Source organism: Lissotriton helveticus, chromosome 2_1 (genome assembly GCF_964261635.1).
Source record: "Lissotriton helveticus chromosome 2_1, aLisHel1.1, whole genome shotgun sequence".
In the NCBI taxonomy this organism is placed as follows: domain Eukaryota; kingdom Metazoa; phylum Chordata; class Amphibia; order Caudata; family Salamandridae; genus Lissotriton; species Lissotriton helveticus.
The window spans coordinates 1,592,108,709-1,592,129,219 of NC_136059.1; the positions used below are offsets into that span (position 1 = coordinate 1,592,108,709).

Here is a 20,511-nt window from a genome sequence, read left to right on the forward strand (position 1 = left end):
TTATGTGCACTTCCTGCACATAAACAATCCTAAAATACCATTTTGTAACTTTCATGTGTGCTGCTTCATGCAGCACACATGAAAGTTACAACATGGAATTTTTTTAAAAGGTTTGTTTATGTACAGGAAGGGGGGCACCTTCCTGTACATAAACAAACCATGGCATTTTGCTTTTTACATGAGCAGCACATCATGGAAAAGGGGAAAACGAGGAGAAATAATGCATTTCTCTCGAGGAGAAATAATGCATTTCTCCTCGTTTCACCAACTTAAGACCAGGATTTTCCTAGTCTTAATTTTGGCGCTGCCTCCTATGTACGCCACCCTTGAAGATAGGGGGAAGCATAAAATACAATGGGTGTTGCGGTGGAACGCTCACCATAGCACCCACACCCCTTTAATGCTAAACATAGCGTGAAAGGGTGCATTATATGCAAGGCAGCGTTAAGCCACGTTAACTGTCTTAACGCTGCCTTGAACATAAGGCAAGGCCCCTATAGCCACAGGAACGTCACAAAAAGGGATGTGATTGTGGCGATAGGGGTTTGTACATATGCCCCGTATGTTTCTGGTTATTATAAAAGGACCATAATGGCAAGCACTTCACAATCGTTCTTTAAGGAATTTTCTGAACTTCTGTGCCACGTTACCATATTTTCTGGTACTCCTATGTTTTCTTGATTATATTAGAACACTGTTCGAACTTCATTGTGAAAATATAGTGTGCAACAATTTTCTTTCTATATTTTTATCTGTATATGTTGTATAGAATACCTTTGCGTTGTATTTTGTGCCAAGATCTTTCATGAGCATTTCTACATCCTTCCAGGTATTAGCAGTTTCAGGGGTCTGAAAATTAAAGAATATAACGTGTTTAAAACAATGGCATAGACATGGACTGTTGTTCCCTACTTATTAAGTACACTCACATGATCCCTGAATTGTGCAGTACATTCTCTCATTCACTGAAATCAACATCAAAAACATTCACAGATTTTTTGCTATCAAACTGTATGATATAAATATATGTTTAAAAAGTCATATTTGGTGTCAAACTTCCAAAACAAATACATTCGGATATTTATGGCTGACTCGAGGAATCCTGGAGTGGAGGGATCCTGGGCAGAGAGCAGATCACGAAAGCCCCTTGAGCCCATTGGGCAATGCATGCCTGCCTGTAGCGTTACTGGTCGGGGGGACCAGGAGGGCCTATGCAGGGTTGCAGTGCACTGAGGCAGCAATAAGGCACAAGCAACCACATCTCCTTTTCTACCCATCTTTTTGTCCCAAAATTGCTCTACAGTTGGACTATCTGAAGCAACCAATACTCATAAGATCATTGACAAGGTAAGCATGGTGAGCATGTGGATATGAGGGACCAGGAGTGCTGTGGTAGAGGGGCAGAAAGCAATGATCGGGGGCCCGGCCTCTCCAGCAGGAGTCGCCTGCAGTCTCCAGCAGCCCTTACTGTGGGGAGGTGGCCACTCTAAAAACAAACAAAGAAATCAGCAATTCCACTGTGCTGGTGCCTGTCACTCCACTGCTGAAAATAGCACAGGCTTGCCCAAAATATTTTCTCTACTCTAGCCGCACTCACCAGCCCTTGCTATCTCACTGCCTACCTGATTACCCGCACCCCAATCAGAAGGGAGCCTGGATAGCGGTCTATCACCAACTTGCATCTGGGACAATGCACCTGAGGTGTGTCAGGGCTCGGGCAACCATTGGCCAGTCAGGTCAGAGAGGTCAACATGTGCAGCAGGCAGGCCCTGTAGAGGGACCTTTCAGGGGATGAAGGGTGCTACGACTGTGGAGGCGGCCCAGCTGGGCCTTGGTGCAGTTGCAGCCCCTGCACCCTCCTGGTTTGACCACTGCTGCTCTCACTACCTCTCTCTCACACCTAAGATGTGCATGCTCGTGCTTCCACAGGCGTAATGTCAGTTTTCACATGATGGTAGTGGCTGTGTATAGAGGGAGGTCAGCTGGTACACGAACCACTTGGATAACTGGCAGCATATCAGACACCCAGATAACAGATTACAGACAACCTTTTGGTGCCCTGCAGATATTATCCAGTGCAGCAGACAGAAGACACCAATGAAGGCTGGGTCACTCGGCAGCGGCTTGCTGGACAGAGGGAACACCACTGCTCCATATTTCCTCAGTCAATTAAACCATTTACGCCACAGTCACAACACAGCATAAGCTACCATCAAACAGGGGTTGCAAAGGCATAGAATCTTAGAACCCAGACATGACCAGATACAACCTGGTCATGAGGGCAGGCAGGGAGAGAGACCCAATCCCCACTAGAATCAGCAAACAGAAGGGAAGTCTACAAAGCACAAATGCTGCCATTGCAAAATGACAGCAAAAGGGAAAGGACCCCCTAGTTGGAACCATACTGGAGCAAGAGGCACATAAAACAAGCAGAGCAGTCTGCTAGTGCAAAAGGAAACATGGAAAAAGCAGTGTCATGCAACCACCAACCAAAAACAAATATACAAACTTTTAGTTTCTAAAGGACAGAGTCTCAGTACTATACTCCAGCAATGATGGGATCAAAGGGCTCCCTTCACCTCTACAGCCCGAAGTAATTGACTTGCCCATTGAGGGGATTGCGGGCTGTGCACCCCAGCCCTTCACCAATGCCATCTCAGTGCCCACATCTACTGGAGAAACAGGCAGAAAGCATGGATAATCGGGGAAAAGGGGAAAAGGGAGCACAACACAGCCCATCCTATAGCCCATACCAAGAAAATGACAGTAGGTGTGATGGAGGCAGCTGCAGCAATAGCTTAGGGCCCCTCGACTCAACTTCTTTTCACTATGCGGAGTGACCTGGAAGAAGCGGGTGCAATAACTTCCAGACACAATTCTTTCCAGGGAAAGCAGCCTAGAAAGCCCCAACTATCAAGTGACAGCACAAAGAGCCTCCCAGACAGAGCTAGCCAACAGCACAATGACGAGGGACTCACCCATCCTGTAATCAACCAGCAGCAACTACACTACTAGTCACACTAAACTTCTTGAGATGAGCCCTGCAAGCTAAAATTTCAACCAACAACGAAAAGAAGAGCCTCAAGATTTTACCTACAACATTTCATATTGAAAAATTCAAGAATGGGTAGAACGAGCAGCATCCTATATACAGAACTCCCCCGAGAAAATGGCAGGGCCTCTTTCAAAATTGATCTCAACTTGGAGAAGGAAGAACAAACAGACACTATTTGGTCACCACTCCTAAATACCAGGCAACTCTCAGTAAATGTGAAACCACAACATAGAAGAGGGACTGTGTACATGAAATGCTGTAAAACAAAAGAGTGGGGGAATCACACAAGAATGTTAAAACGGCCCTCACATACAGTAAACTGTGCCATGCTTCATCATAGGGCTTCTCACACACCTCCGCGCAGACCAACGCTGGAGGTGGAGCAACAGGGAGGGGGAAGACAATACAACAAATACATTTCAATAATGTGGCTTCAGAAGTGAAAATAGGTGCAGAAACAGTGATAAAATCTGGACACAGGGAGTCACTCTAACAATTTTAATATTGGAATGCGCATGCGCACGCTTCCGTGCATGCGCAGTTTCAAGAAGAAGGCCAGATAGACAAAGAAGATGACCCCGCGATAAGGTAAGTGTTATTTAAATCTTATTTTAGGCTTTAACGTTGTTTAATATTGCGGCGGGAGGCGGGCGGCCAACTTTCGTTCTGCCCCGAGTGTGCGGAGATTTGCCCGGTTTCTCCGCCTACATTGCGAAAGGTGGAAGGGGCACATCTCCGCACATTCTTGGGTGGAATGGAGATGTCCGCCCACCCCTAATCATGATGTCACCTCCCGACAAAGTAAGAAACCGACGTCTCACCTCTGCAGCATTGCAGTAAGGAACCGAGGCTTCTCCTCCCCTGGGGTCGTAAGGAACTGACGCCACCCAGCGCCAATGAAGCACCACCTACCCACTGTCGAGCACCGTCTTTGCTTTTATAGTTCCCAAGGTACTGTTCTCTGGGGGTCTACTTGACTCCTCACCTGATGCTGCGAACTTCGCGGTCAGTGCCGTACTTTGGGATTTTCATCTGTCCTGATGTTGAAATAACTCCAGGTGGAGTTATTTGCTGCTACACACATTATTTGAGTGAATAACCTATTTTTAAAGATATCTTCATAACTGTATTGTAGAGTTTTGTCATGCGGTCCTCTTTTGGTTTAGATTAAGATTACTTTATTTTCTTAACTGGTGTGGTGTGCATTTGTAGTGTTTTTACTGTATCTCTGAATGTATTCACAAATGCTTTACACACTGCCTCTGAGATAAGCCTGTCTGCTTGTGCCAAGCTACAAAGGGGGTGAGCAGGGGTTGTTTTAGACGTGTATCCCACTTATTCTGACTAGGAAGAAGGGTCCCTACTTGGACAAATGTATCTACTACTGCCAACTTGAGATCCCCATTCCTAACATTGGTGGTCTGCTGTTAGGATCTGGACTTGCATTTGTGTCTTACATACAGTGATTGGTGTACACTGCTAGGAAAGTGCAGACCATTACGCGACAACATACATTTGGTAGAACTTTTAGCCTTGTAATTTTTTGTAACTTGAGAACTGCCAATTTTCACCATGAGTAAACCAGCATCACTTGCATTTGCGGATATTGAATTTGAACAGGAAAGGGTTGCTACGTACAATGTGCCACAACTTAAAGCTGTCTGCAAAAATGTAAAATCTCAGTAAAAGGACTCACCAGAAAGGAGGACTACTAAAAGGCCCTGAGGGCCTGGTTGGAATCAAGTAATGCCAGTGAGCATACCGAGGAGCCTATGGTGGAGGTAGAGAATTTAGATGGGCAGCAGGATGGGCTATTGGGCCTGACTGGAGGGAAGTTGCCTTCCATAGGGGGGCAGCAGTGTGTCTTCAAATGGTCTGTCTCCAGAGGAGATGGAGGACAGGGAGAGAAGCAGAGGGCATGAGTTGGAGCTTGCAAAGTTCACACCGGGGAAGGAGTATGACATGGAGATTAAGAAATTGGAGTTAGAAAAGCGGAAATTGGCGATGGAAGATGAGAAGATGTTCTTAGAGCATGAAAGAGAGTTGAGGGAGTTGGATCTGAAAGCCAAAAGTGTAGAGACCAATCCCAGTGGTGGTAGCGCATCATCAATGCCTGGAGAAGGGAGGGTGTACATCCCCAAGAAGTTTAATAAGGATTTCATGAAGCATGAGGACATTGGTCAGTGGTTCAAGGCCTATAAGGTAGCAATGAGGTCCCACCGAGTCCCTTAAAGAGATTGGGGAGCACGGTTGTGGGACTGCTTTATCAGTGAAGGAAACATTGCTAGCATTGCCCACTGATGATCAGATATCAAATGACCCTAGGAAGGAAGCCTTAGCAGCAAGGTGTGGGGTCCCACAGAAATACCCCTGGTCTCTTTAGGAGACAGCGAGATGGTCCCAAGCACTCATATGCCTGATAACACTAAGATGTACAGGCAGTGGGTGACCATCAATGGCCATAGTGTGGCGGCACTGAGAGACACTGGAGCCAGTGTGACAGCTGTCAGTTGTCGGCTGGTGTCTGAGGAGCAGGTGGTCCCCAAATCATTCTACCCAGTAGTTGCAGCTGACAACTCAAAGTGCCTCCGCAAAGTGGCACAGGTTCCCTTTGAGTGGGAGGGGGCCTCAGGTACCTTGAAGGTAGCTGTGAGTCCAGCCATGCCTGTTGAACGTGTGCTAGGTACTGATTTGGAGAGCTCCCCTTGGGCAAAGGTGGAGCGGAGGTCCTATTTAGAGATGTTGGGTCTGACTGAGTGGCCGTGTGTGACCACTCGGTCTTTGGCAGCCGATAAGGGAATTCAAGAGGGCCTGAAGACTGAACGAGTTGCCCAGGAGCTTGTCAGAAAGAGAAGAGGCAGGGGGCGCTGTAACCAACCCCTGAAGTTCCCACAGTCCAGGAGGAGGCAGACCTTGAGGGGGGTGCCCTGCAGCCTACAGGGAACAAGTGGCTGAACTGGGGTATCTGCCTGAGCTGAACCATTGCCAGCAGGAAGGAGGCCCCATCAGGGAGGAATTCTGCCAGAAGCAGCAGAGATGCCCTTCTCCTGTTCGTTTGTGGCAGCATGCTGCAAACCAGGCAGCAGCTGATCAGACCGGATCACATTGGATTTACTGGGATAATGGTCTCCTGTATAGCGAGCCTAAGGCTGCTGAGCTGGGTCAGCAATTGTGCTGGTGGCACCCCAGTGCTTCAGAGCCTTCCTACTGGGTCTGGCTCATGATGTGCCTTTGGCAGGACATTTGGGGCAAGACAAGACATTTGAAAGGCTTGTCACCCACTTTTACTGGCCCCAAATGCTTAAGAGTTCTGATACTCATTGTAGGTATTGCCAGACTTGCCAGGCAAGTGGTAAGAGTGGGAGGAAGTGTAAGGCTCCTCTTCAACCTTTCCCTGTGGTCAGCACCCCCTTTGAGAGGATAGGTATTTTCATTATGGGGCCTCTAGATCCCAAGACAGCCATGGGCAACAGGTTTATCCTGGTCTTGGTGGACCATGCCACCCTGCACCCTGAAGCCATCCCTCTCCAGACTGTGATGGCCCACGTAGTGGGTCATGCGTTGATGGGGATTTTCTCCTGTGTGGGGTTCCCCAGAGAGGTGGTGTCCAACGGGGATACCAACTTCATATCTCAGTATAAGAAGTCCCTGTGGCAGGATTGCAGTGTTACCTTCAAGTTTCAAGCTCCTTACCACCTCCAAGGTAATGGGCTAGTTGAGAGATTCAACCGGACCCTGAAGGGTATGATAATGGGTGTTGGTGAACCCATGAGACATCAGTGGGATGTCCTCCTACCGTGCATGTTGTTTACTTACAGGGAGGTTCAGTAAAAGTCCTTAGGGTTTAGTTCCTTTGAACTCTTGTATGGGCACCGTGTGAGAGGACCTCTAAGTCTGGTCAAAGACGGCTGGGAGAAGGCTCCCAGTAAACCTCCCCAGAATGTATATAGCTACATGTCGTCCTTCAGAACCAGACTAAGCGCTTCAGACAACTCGCTCAGGCGAATCTGGAAGCCAGCCAGGAGGAGATGAAACATTGGTATGATCAGAATGCCTCTCTGATCGAGTTTCAGCCTGGACAGAAAGTGTGGGCCATAGCCCCAGTTGAGCCTTGTGTGCTCCAGGATAAGTGGACCAGACTATTGGTGGTCATTTCATTTTGAAGATTTTAAATGTAAAGAGGCACAGGCCGTGGTAGAAGCCTTGAATTCTTTGTCACTAACACTTCAATCACTATCTCCATCTCATCAACTCGGCCATCTCCTAGACCCTGTGTTTGCTAACTGGGAAGATCTCAAAATGAATATCCCGTTACAAATCACATGGTCTGACCATTTTGTCATCCCCTTTGAGGTGCAAAATGTTCTAATGGAATATAGCACGATTAATTCTAATGTGCTCAATTCTAAACCTGTGAAACGCAGAGATTGGAAGAGCTTTTCAGAAGAAAAGTTTAAATCTGCTCTTGGGAGAGAACCTCCCCCCTCCAGCGATACCCTACTTAAGGCATGGGAAGACTATGAAAAATGGATGTCCAGGGCTCTGGACACAGTAGCACCATGGACATTTAAACCCCCTGTCAGAAAGACTCAAACGGCTCCATGGTTCTCTAAAGAACTCAAGGAAGCTAAGGCCAAATGTAAAAACATTGAACGAGTATGGAGAAAAAACTATGATCCAGAGGATAAATTAAAATATAAAAATGAATTAAAAATTTATCATAAACTTATTAGAGCAGCTAAAGGTGTGTATTTCAAAGAACGTATTGAAAAAGCTAAAAATCCTACTAAGGAACTCTTTTCAATATACAAAGAACTCACGGTCCCCACCAGACTTGAGGCTCGAGACACATACTCTAATGAGTTATGCGAGGAGATTGCAGATTTCTTTGTGAAAAAAGTAGACTTAATACATGCCACTTTCACAAAGAGCCCACATGACCATCATTTAATAGTGAGAAAGGTTTCCGATACCAAGCCCCAGTTGACAACCTTCTCGGTCCCTAAGAGATCTGACCTGCTCTCGATTATGAGAGGAATACATTCTGGATCCCCTCTGGATGTAATCTCCCCCAATCGATGTACGGGAGTTCTTGATGGCATGATCGAGCAGATTGAACAGCTTATCGCGCTCTCTCTCCGGGAGTGCCATGTGCTGGAGGCCTGGAAAACCGCACAGGTTATACCCCTGAAAAAGAAAGCGAATATTCAGATCTCTCAACTGCAAAACCTCCGTCCGATATCTCTTCTCCCCTATTGTGGGAAAGTTGTGGAGAAGGTTGTGAATAAGCAATTTATGCAATTCATCGAAGAGAACTCCTGTCTTCACTCAACCCAGTCAGGCTTTAGAGCAGGATATTCAACTGAATCTGCGGTTCTGTTTTCCACAGAACGCTTGAGACAACTTGTGGATGGTGGGCAGACAGCAGCGTTGGTGTTATTAGATCTCAGTGCAGCATTTGACACCGTGCTGCACTCAACGCTGCTGTCACGCCTCTCAGACATGGGGATTGTGGGCCCAGCCTTGGAATGGATAAGATCCTTCCTGGAAAACAGGAGTTTTCAGGTACACTGCCCTCCCTATAAGTCATCCCCCCGCAAGTTAAGGCATGGGGTTCCACAGGGCTCAAGTTTGAGCCCCACGCTGTTTAATATTTATATGGAGCCTTTGGCACATATTGTGGAATCCTATGGTGTGGATATCGTCACTTACGCTGACGATACCCAATTAATAATTCAACTTGCCATTAACCAGCCTGAGGAAGCCATTAACTTCTCCAACTGTATGCGTGCAGTGGCTGGATGGATGAACAACAACTGCCTTCGCCTTCATGGCGAAAAAACTGAGTTGCTAGTGATCGGTAAATCGCCCTCTACCTGGTCGCAGGACTGGTGGCCGACGGATTTAGGGCCAATCCCCCGCCCAGCAGAGGCTGTAAGAAACTTGGGAATCATGATTGATGCGGAGTTGTCCTTCAAGCAACAAATCAGCAAAATCACTGGAAAATGCTTTGGAATTCTAAAAACCCTCCGCAAAGTTCTCGACCTGCTCCCCTTTGGTGCCAGGAAGAAACTTATCCACGCCCTAGTCACGCCGCATCTGGACTATGGCAATGCCCTTCTCCTTGGCCTGAGCAAAAAAGGCATTCAACAACTTCAGTGTGTCCAAAATGCCGCCGCCCGCCTGGTACTGAACCTTCCACGTAGGGCATCCGGTACAACGGCATTGCGTAAACTCCATTGGCTCCCCATTGTGGAGCGCATTAAATTTAAGGCACTATGCATGGCTCACCGTATTGCCCAGGGAAAAGGCCCTAACTACCTGCAAAGACTCCTTATCACCCATCGCCCTACTCGAAATCTTAGATCCGCTGGAGTGATGTTATTCAAACTCCCCCGTGTTTACAGGTCCAGAATGGGAGGTAGCTCCTTCCGCTTCTTGGCTAGTAAGCACTGGAATGGCCTCCCCCTGAACCTTCGGATGGAGCCCTCCGAAACAAGATTCAGACAAAACCTAAAAACTCATCTCTTTCCCAAATAAATTACCCTGACACTTCTGGGATTTAGTGCATCTTGGTTTTAGCTTCATTTGGGGAGCAGTAGTTTTTCAGCGCGGGGACACACCGTCATAGGTGTAACCAGGCGCTTAATAAATGGTCTTATTATTATTATTATTGGTGGTGGAGCGCAAGAGTAAAGTCACCTACGTGGTGGACTTGCGGTCTTCAAGGAACCCTTTTCGAGTCCTGAATGTGAACCGCCTTAAGGCCCGCTTGGAGAGGTTCAAAGTGGACATGCTCCTAGCAAAAGATGCTGGAATGGAGGAGGAGACTGAGCCTCTTCCTGACCTCCTGTCTGCGAAGGAACACAATGGGTCAGTGGACAGTATACCCCTCTCTCCAGCCCTGACTCCTGAACAGTAAAGGGACTGCCACCAACTGTTGGAGCAGTTTGTTGCTCTGTTCTCCCTGACCAATAGTGTCACTCAGTGGTGTGTCCACGATATGGACACTGGGGACAGTCTTACTGTGAAGTTTATTTTATTTATTTTATTTTTATTTTAGAAATGTTCTATAGCGCTGTCAAGAACCAGAGGTATCAGAGCGCTTTACAGTAGGAGCATAGTATATAATCAGCAGAAACATGACAAGTGAGCGATGTACAATAAACAAATTGCATAGTATAGAATGACATAATTGTCCTCTGGAGCTTCTTTGGTTTCAAGGATCTTAGGGATCAAGTAGCTCTATGCTTGCTATCTGTCCCGTGTTGTCCACATTCAGGGGAACGGGTAAGGAATAAAGATTTGAGTTGACTTTTGAATTCCAAAAAGGAGGGTATGGTTCTGATGTGCGGAGGGATGGAATTCTAAATTTTGGGGGCGTTTCCTGTGAAAGAGCAGTCCGCTGTTCTTTTCCTTCTAGTTTTAGGTGGGGTGAGTAGGAGGGAGTTAGAGCTTCTCAAATTTCTGGCCTGACCTGCCTTTTTGAGTTTTTTTGCCAGGTATTCGGGTTTGCCTATATGGAGGGCTTTGTGGGGTTAGGCAGGCCGTTCTGAAGTTACTTTGCATTTCTACTGGAAGCCATTTGAGTTCTTTAAGTGCAGGGGAGATATGATCCGATTTTTTGATGCCAGTGATCATTCTGGCTGCCGCATGTAATGTTGTTTTGATCGGTGCCAGATGCGATTTAGGAATTCCTGTTAGGACTGCGTTCCCATAGTCAAGTCTTGACAGTACAAGAGATTGTGTGGCCAGTTTGAGATCCTTTGTTGGAATATAGGGTTTGATTTTGTTCAGAAGTCTCAGGTTAAGGAATGCACTTTTGGCCAAGTTCTTGGTCTAAGGTGATGCCTAGAGATTTGACAGAGTCTGCTAGAGTAAGATTCCCTTTGAGCGCATCGATAGCCTTTAACCATTCGGCGATTTGTGGGTTATCCTCCTTGTTCGAGATGAGGAGTGTCTCGGTTTTGTCTGGATTTAGTTTCAAGTGATTGTTTGTCAGCCATTCTTGCACATCTTTCAAGACGTCGTTCAATCTTTGGATGTCTTTGAGCGAGGTAGTTTCCAGATAGATCTGCGTATCATCTGCGTAGAGGTCGAAGCAGATGTTGGCTTTTCTGAGTAGTTTGGATAGCGGTTCCATGTAGATGTTAAAGAGTTGTGGAGAGAGCACCGAACCTTGGGGGACGCCCTTGTTGACTTGCTGCGTTTCGGAGGTGAAGTTCTTGATTTTGATTTTTTGTGTGCGATTGTGTATAAAGGAGGAAAACCACTTGAGAACTACCTCGCCGAGACCAGCTCTTTCTTGAAGAGCCCCGATGAGGAGTTTGTGGTCCACCGTATCGAATGCTGCCGAGAGGTCAAGGAGAATGAGGAGGCAGCATTTGTCAGAGTCTAATGATCCATGGATGTCATCCATGATGTTCAGATTTGCAGTTTCTCTGCTGCAGCCTTTTCTAAAACCAGACTGGTGGGAGTCCAATAGGTTGCTGTTATCCAGGTGCTGTGTTAATTGATGAAGTACGCAACGTTCAAGTGTTTTTGAGAGCAAGGGGAGGTTTGATGCAGGTCTGAAATTGTTCAAATCAGTCGCATCTAGACCGGGTTTTTTCAGGAGGGGGGTGACTTGCCCCATTTTCAGGCAGTCGGGAACCACTCCATTTTTTAAGGAGCTTTATATGATTTTGCCCCAAAGCGGTGCAAAAGCGTGTTTCATTTTTTTGATTAGCAGGGGAGGAATGGGATCTGAGATATGCGCTGATGGTTTGGCGGTGAAGAGCAACGAGATTTTCTCTGTTTCTTGCACAGGGCGAAAGCTCAGCCAGGGGGTGGGCGAAGAGCCCGGAGAGAGAGCATGGGGTACATCCGTGATACTCTTCATGGGGTGTGAGTTGTTGGGGGCTAATGATAGTTCGATTTTTGTGATCTTGTTGTTGAAGAAGTGGGCGAAGTTGTCACAGAGTTCTTTGGACGCCTGCACGGATGAGGCCACTGGCTTGGAGGTTTGTTGTCTGATGATGCTATATAGCTCCTTCGGTCTGTTTTTGGCACTGTCCAGTGCCTTGCGAAAGAAGCTGGATTACTTGTTTTTGATGTGGTTGTTGTATTTCCTACGGGCTGATTTCAGTTGATCGCGAAGGATGGCGGTCAGGTTGTTTCTCCATTTTCTTTCTTTGGCCCTTAAGATTCTCCTTTCTGAATTGAGGTCAGAGTTGAACGATGTTCCGGATGGAATGGTTCCGCTCCTCTTGAGCTTAAGTGGAGCTATTTTGTCAAGTAAGGACACTAGCTCGGAATTGAACCGATCAGTGAGGTCACTGGTGGATAGGAGGTCTTTGTTGTCCGGGAGGAGTGAGCTTATCTGATCTTCCAGGATATCCAGGGGCGCTTGAGAAAGGTTTCTCCTCCATTTGGGAGGGTCTTGAGGGGGTAGTTGGGAGAAAGTGGGCTGATTTATATGAAATAGTATCATGTGGTGATCAGATCAGTCGACGGGAAGTATGTGGTTGATCGTGATTGAGTTCTTTTGTGCAATGATGGCATCCAGTGTGGCTCCTTTGTAGTGTGTCTCCTCTGTACAATATTGTGTAAGATTGTTATCACATAGGAGACTGGATAGCGATTGGATTAGAGGATTGTTTGTCTCATTCCACCGTATATTCAGATCACCAAGAATTAAATTATTGGAGTCACCGAGTGCTCCTTGCGCTATCAGGTCCGTAAATTGTTCTCCAAATGCGGTGTTTCTACCTGGGGGGTGATAGAGAAGGTGACACAGTAGGGAGCCGTTATCCTTGGTCTTGATGATGGAGGAGAGACATTCGAATGTATCATAATCTAAAGATGTGGTTTCCGAGATGACCAGACTATCTTTGTGGATAATAGCAACCCCTCCTCCTCGCTGATCTATCCTGTCTTTGTTGATCAGGGAGAAGCCAGGTGGTACCAACATGTCTAGGCAAGGGGGAGATATCTTGTTCAAACAGGTCTCCGTGAGGAACGCAATGTCAATGTCATGTGAGAGGATAGCCTCGGTTAGTTCCATTGCGTGGAGTGAGGCCGATCTGCAGTTGATAAGTAAGCAGTTGGTGAAAAGCTCTTGATTGCTGGCGGTACTTTCTTTGGTCGCCCTAGGTATGGCGGTGAGGACAGGCCATCTCAGGGGTTTTGTGCAGGGAGGGTCTTTCCGGAGGCCTGTGATCACTTGGATTTTGGATTTAGGAGAGTCCAAGGAGGGAAAAACGTATGCGGCGGCTAGTATGGCTGCTTCGTTGTCCGACATGGGAGCTTCTGTTCTAATGGGCCTTGAGGTCATGTGAATTATATCAGACAATGACCTGATATTGATCCTAGGACTCCGGTTTTTGAGGCTTCTTGTGAGCCTGATTTCAAAACCCTGGTGGGGGGACTTTGCTGTTGGATATCAGGGGTCTCTGAGGGACCGAGAGGGCTGCTTGCATTGGCGGTGTGGGGAGTCCCGGGACGGGATTTCAGGGGTCTGCGGGCTTTATCTAAGTTAGAGAGGATTTTGGTTAAGCCCTGGGAGATAGCGTCTATCTGACTTTCAAGGGCCGCGAGACGCTGCGCCAAGGAGTCATGGGAAGAGTTGGGTGTATCTGGGGCATCATCTTGCGTGGTGTGTATCAGGTTGAAGGGTTGAGGTCTTTTATTGGTGGAGCATGTCAAGTTGTCTTTTTTCGCGATCGAGGCTGAGGTCAGAGGGAGGGGATGGATAGGGACAAGAGAGGGCTTAGAGTGCCTGAGAGCTGGGATGCAGCTATTGGGGAGAGTGGTCTCTATCGGCCAGTTACGTCTGTGAGTTTGGTGAGGAGGGATCCGGTAAGGGGGCCAGGTAGAGCTTTCAGTAAGGAGTTGGGGGATATGCTTGGTAGGGGAAGTGTGATGGGTGGGTGGGGGCCGAGGAGGTGTGACTGGGGTTTCCTGTTGTGGCTGGTTGGCTGTAGGTGTGAGTTGGGAAGTGGTGAGGCCTGGCGTGTGAAGGGGAGCGTAGCGGGCCGGAGCGGTACCGGGTGGGTGGCTGATAGAAACATAGGTTTTGGCGTTAGCTGTGATTGTAGGCAGGATAGGGATTGAGACAGGGTGTGGTAGGGATGGGAGGGCAGATCTTAATGCTGGAAATAGGGAGTCAAAGGCTTCAAGGTTTTCGTTGTTTGCCTGAATAAGAACCATGCCATTCGTGTAGATGGTCACGGATGTGGTCCCTCTTCTGGCCGTACGGTTAGGGAGTATGGTGGTAAGTTTGCAACTGTGGGAAGTGGATGTGGTTTTTGCGATATAGAGTTGTGTTCTAATCATGGAGATCCAATCTTTCGGTCTCTCAGTGTGGAATATAAGGTCCATCTTAGTCGGACCTTCGGAGGCTGAGTGGTAGATGTCTGTGAATGGGGTTTCTATGTGTTGGCGGACTAGTTTTTGTTTGAAGATGCGTCTCATTTTTGTAGAGAGCGGGGGAAGATGATGGTGAATGAGTTCCGGCTGTGTGGTTTCAGGTGGGCAGGTAGGGCTTGCGTGAGAGAGGGTGGAGAGTCATGTGCCATCATATAGGTAATGTGGGAGAAGGGGGCCTGATCGGGGGTGGAGTCGGTCGAGATGTGTGTGGGGAGGGAGACTGTGAAGTGTGAGCACAGGGTGTCTGAACGGGGGGCGGGGTGGGTCGATCGAGATGGATATGAGAAGGGTGAATGTGTTAAAAATTTCCCGTGAGGGCTTAACGGGCCTGTTAATAGGTGTAGCTAGGACTCAATCTGGATCCGGGCCTAGGAGGGGTCGTAGTTCCTGGTAGGCTTAGTGATGTGCTTCCCGGGATTCTTTGAGGCACGGTGTGGGATCTATTCGAAAGGTAGTCTGCGGTGCGAAGTGGGCTAGAGGGTAGGCGTCCTGCGGTAGACCAGAAATTCAGCTACTCTCAATACCAGGCTTATTGTCGGGTCGTGGTTCGGCCAGCGTGTTCTGTGCGACCGTGCTAGTCTTGTTGATGATGTTGAGTGAGTGACCTCTGCTGGTCAGGAGGACGCGCTGATATGAGGGGGGACTTAATCTTAGGAGATAGGGTCACGTGAGGCGGCCATTGTAGGGTTAGCTTTATCTACGAGTGTCCATATCTGCTGGCGTGGCGCTGGCCAGAGCGATTTGATTTTTCACGGATCACCTCAATGCTCCCCAGGGTGTTTGTACTCCGGTTGACAGATTGGGGGCAATAGGGGTCGGAGAGTTTCATACATTCCAATTTGTTAATAGAGCAGCCGCAAAGGGAAAATTAACAGAGAGAAAGAAGCAGAAGAATTATTTGGTAAATTAATGGCGGGTGGTTCTATAGGTTCATCAGTTAGACCACCTGGCAGTATGAAAGAAGGACTCAGTGCCAAGTTTAGAAAGCTTGAATCACTTAAAAGACAAGAGCTTAATAAGTGGTGGGATGCTGCCACATTAAAGCAGTATATAGCAATGAACAGGATACCTCGTGGGCTGCGTTCTCAGATAATACCTGCATACGAAGATCTGGAACCAGAACTTTACACAGTATGGGAAAAGGAACTCAGTGACAGCTCACGCAACTTGATGAATATACTTATTGAGAACGCTGACAAGAAAATGGCTAAATTACTGGTTGAAATTAAAAAAATTGAAGATGAAATAAAGCAAATGAACCTACCAGAAGCAACGGTTAAAAATTACACCATAATGGATGAGATTCTGAATGAGATACAATCAGATATTAAGAGAAGGAAGGCTCGTAAAATTAAGAGAGATGAGAAAGATTAGCTATCAGGTAGGGTATATACTTATGCCAAAAGATTTGATTATTTAATGACAAAAACAACTACTTTGAGACAAATAGGTAGCATTACGCCCCTTAGTGATACAGAAGCATCATCAAGCAATATATCTAGTGATGAGAATGAGGAAACACCAGTATCAACGACAAATGTCCCAACACCAGAAACCAATTTTTTAGAGGAAGTACAACGTTTACGGAAGGGGAATCGATAAACAGGAAGGAATCGCAATACAATTGCAAGAGGACCAGGAGAGGCAGGAGAGGAAATGGGAGATCCAGGATCAAGAATAAAAAGGAGTCTGAGATCATGGAAACAACAAGCATAATAGACGAGAGTGAAGTAAGTGACATCGATGCTTGAAAAAGTTAATTGAGGACTTTGGAGTGCTCAATGGAAATAATTGAATTTGTCTGAGCTATATTTATATAGCTCTATTATCTTGTCGTGGTAACCGACTAGGCTCCATCTTGAGCACCACATCAAAAGTTTGAATAGCGATACCCTTTACCTGCTGTGCGCTCTAGATCATAACAGTTACCTTTAAGAGTTCTTGAGTTTCATACGTGGTCGGGGGGGTCGCACGTGTCAACCAATTTGGAGTCAGGGATACACTTCATTTGACTGGACTTTTTACAGGATTCTTCCGCAGATGTTTTATTTTTGCAATAATCCCTTATTTTGATCCCCGGGGTGGCTGCGATCCGGTACTGGGTTAGGGGGCACTATATTTTCAAGTCACGTGCTTGTCCGTGGTCCGTTAGTCCGATTGGAGGCGTTTGAAGTTGATATACTTCATTTGGTAAAGAGGAGGTCGCGCGTGGTGGCCATTTTGAAGTCAGGCTGGGTTATCCAGTGATCAGGCTTGCTTGTGGGCCGCTAGTAGGGGCGATAGTTTTTTTTTCTCTAGCCTTCCCTTTGAGACCAAGGGGTGCCCATGCTACACTAGTCGAATTGGGGGCCTTTGAGGTCAGTCCGGTTCAATTGGAGTCGAGGAGGTCGCGCGTGGCGGCCATTTTGGGGTCAGGCAGGCTCATCCTGTGATCGAGCGTGTCATCGGTCCGCAAATGAGAGCGGTTAACTATTCTAAAAGTTCCCTATTTGACTTCTAGGGGAATCAGAGCTTTTGTAGTCAAAATTGGGAGCAGTAGGAGTTTGCGGGCATCGAGTTTATGTTGTGGAGGTCACGCGTGGCGGCCATGTTGGGGTCAGGCTTCCTACCTCCAGTGCTGCTCCTGTGCAGAGAGCGATGTGAATCCCTCCAAAAATCAGATCGGCAGTCCGGGCTCGTGGCGAAAGCTCCGTCGGACTGTGGTCTCATTTGGTGGCTTCTCGTGGGGCCTCTGCGGAGGATCACAGGCGCGCTGCAGATACTCCAGGTCGGAACGAATCATTGGAGGAGCGGCGCAGGACAAGTCCGCTCAACTTTCATCCCGTATCCCCCTCTTCCTGGGGGGTCTTCATGGCGGAGAACGAAGCCTGGTAAGTAGCTGCAGTTGCTGGCCACAATGAGCTGGATGCGGTTATCTGTGGGTGGGCAACGTCGCTTACTCGCCCATTCGATATATAAAGTACACCGCCGCCATCTTAGGCTTGGTGAATGAGGGCTCTGAGTCTCACCTTCGGGTTCAGTTTTCTCCATGCAAATGCATTATTTATCAAAATTAACCCCAGCATCTGGCTGCTCCATTCAGTGCCATGCCGGTACTTCGGTTCTGTGTGGATTCCAAGGGATCCATTTCGTCACAAGGACTGATGCGCATCCCATCCCCAGAGCTGAAAAGCTCATAGATCGGTTGGGACCTGCCTGATACCTCAGTACGTTTAACTTAACGCTGGGGTGCTGGTATATTGCCTTTAATGATGGGGCAAAGGAGAGGTCAGCATTCTCAATGCCAGAAGGGCACTAACAATTCTGGGTGATGCCCTTTTGGTTGAAGAATGCCCCTGCCACGTTTCAGAGGTTGGTAAACCAGGTGTTGGCTGGACTGGAGGATTTCACTGGCTCCTCCTTGGATGACATTGCAGTGTTCAGTGCCACTTGGGAGGAAGATTGGCATCACCTCTGGGAGGTGTTGTAGGCTCTGCAAAGGGCAGGCCTCATGATCAAGACGAGCAAGTGCCAGATCGGTCAAGGTTCTGTGGTGTACTAGGGACACCAGGCAGGAAGCAGCCAGGTGGCGCCTCTAAAGTCCTAGATTGATACCATTCTGGCTTAGGAACCCCCCAAAACCCAGACAGAGGCGAGAGCCTTTTTATGACTTACTGGGTATTACAGGAGATTTGTCAAAGGATATGGCAGCATTATTGCCCCCTTGACAGAGCTGACTTCCATGAAATAGCCCAAGAAGGTGAACCGGACTGACGCTTGCCAAAGAGCTTTTGATGCCCTGAAATCTGCCATGTGCACGGCGCCCGTGTTTAAGGCGCCCAACTTCTCAAGGGAATTCATTGTGCAGACAGATGCTTCAGAGCATGGTGTGGGTGCTGTGCTCTCACAGCTAAATGAGGAGGACCTAAACCAACCTGTTGCCTTCATTAGTAGGAGGTTACTTCCATGGGAACAGAGGTGGAGTGCAATTGAGCGTGAGGCATTTGTTGTGGTCTGGGCGCTGAAGAAACTGAAGCCCGCACTTCGCGGTTGGCGCCGTACTTTGGGATTTTCATCTGTCACGACGTCGTAAAAACTCCAGGTGGAGGTATTTGTTGCTATTAACTTTATTTGAGTGAATAACCTATTTTTAAGGATATCTTGATGACTGTATTGTGGATTTTTGTTGTTTGGTATTATTTTGGATTAGATACGGATTACTTATTTTTATAAACTGGTGTGGTGTCCAGTTGTAGTATTTTCACTGTATCACTAAATGTATTCACAAATGTTTTACACACTGTCTCTGAGATAAGCCTGTCTGCTCATGCCAAGGTCCCAAGGGGGTGAGCAGGGGTTATTTTAGAAATGTATCCCCCGTACCCTGACTACGAAGAAGAGCCCCTAGTTGGAAAAAGGTACCTCCCTCTGCCAACTAGAGACCCCCATTTCTAACAACAAGTTTCAAGGAAAAAAATCACTCTCCATCACATGATCCTGATCTTTACTAGGTGTGGATGAATGCAGTCTCTCTGGAGTTCTCAAAGCAAAATTCAATTGACAATCAGTTATTAATTTGATATAACAGCAGTATGGAAGCTTTACTATGGTGAAAATGTGTACTATTCTGGTAGTCCTTAATTTTTCTGATATCATTTTAGAATAAATAAATATTATAATCATTAGTGACAAACAATGGGGGGATCATTTTAGAAGTTCATTACAAAATTATTATATTATGTCTTTCCTAGTCTCTTGGAATGTAATCACATTTGCCAATGACCATCTTGTTTAATTTACGAGTTCTTCATCTCTTTAGAATCTCTGAAACATATTGGCAAAACACTGTGCTGAAGAGTCTGAAGAAGAGATGCCAACCTGTCAATTTAAAATAAAAAATATTTTGTTGTCTAAGGATCGGGGGAGGGCCTCGATCTGGTGGGGTCTTATGCCTAGAACTACCATAGAGGCACTTTTTCACCCTCTTGTTTACTCCTCACCCCAAAAGTGAAGCTTGCTATAGCTGATGCTGATGTCTGCGGGTGTTTTCACACCCCTTAATGGACTTCAGCTGTTCAGAACCTCAAAACCGAACTGGAAAACCCCTGCCAGCCCCCTTACTGGATGACCGTGTGAAGGCAGCCAATATTGTATGACACACAGTGACACCATGTGAGTTGGCAGGTTTGGAGACTCTTGCATAGCCATGAAACATGAACAATCTCTGTGAGTGGAAATGATACTTTCCATATTATAAAGGTGCTCAAGATATGAGTTGATTTCAAAAAGTGGCTGTGGAGTTTGATACTTATTGGGTGCTAATTTTCCTATCCTCTCTACTAAGTTCAAGATCCAGCCTACCACATATTGAAAAGTTTCATGTGTTGCATTTTAAAGGCCGAGTTTCATGGCAGACAGTAAGCCAAGACCATATGTGAACCATCATTTGCATCCATACAACCAGGCAAGCTTGGGAAAATGATTGCATCGTCCACTTTTCAAATTTACCACAGGCTTTATCTCTCACCTGCAGGTATAGCAGTTGTGTATTTTGTGATCTGAGGAAATGCTAATACATCTTCACAACTTCAGGGAATCTTTTATATGAAAATTCAATAATACTGACGAATGTGGCAACAATGATACAGTGAACTCTTTATGTGACATGTTGCACTAACTGGAGCAAGATTTGTGAGCCTATTTGAATCACAGGCCAAGCCTAAATTGTTTTTATAAACGAAACAGTTAATTTACAGTAGTTACTAGAGGTTTCTGAGCTATTTCAGTATTAATGTTCAGAAATTGAACAACTGTTGTGACTGGATGGCTTGATTTAAGATACAAGTATCACCTTCATCACGTGGTAAAAACTGAGGAGGATAAATCAGCATGTATACGATAACTGACCTGAGTGTGATAATAACGTAACAGTAGGGTAGGTGTTGGAATATAAAATTTCAATCTTCCTTAACCAACAGCGCCATACAGAGCAAGTCGTAGTAACGACTTGCGTTGTAATGGCAGCGTGGTAAAGGTCGTGCGGTGTAAACACCACGTTGTAAACAACG

The 20,511-nt window shown here is 46.7% G+C and overlaps 1 protein-coding gene across 3 annotated transcripts in view; it reads right to left on the reverse strand.

The window, feature by feature from the left end:
* Positions 1–20,511, reverse strand: part of LOC144818798 (phospholipid-transporting ATPase ABCA1-like) — a 3,252,877-nt gene that overhangs the window by 937,849 nt on the left and 2,294,517 nt on the right. For all 3 annotated transcript variants that reach the window (XM_078676562.1, XM_078676560.1, XM_078676561.1), the window contains exon 35: positions 775–849. In XM_078676562.1, the coding sequence (XP_078532688.1) occupies positions 775–849 (75 nt within the window). The remainder of the gene's footprint in view (positions 1–774; positions 850–20,511) is intronic.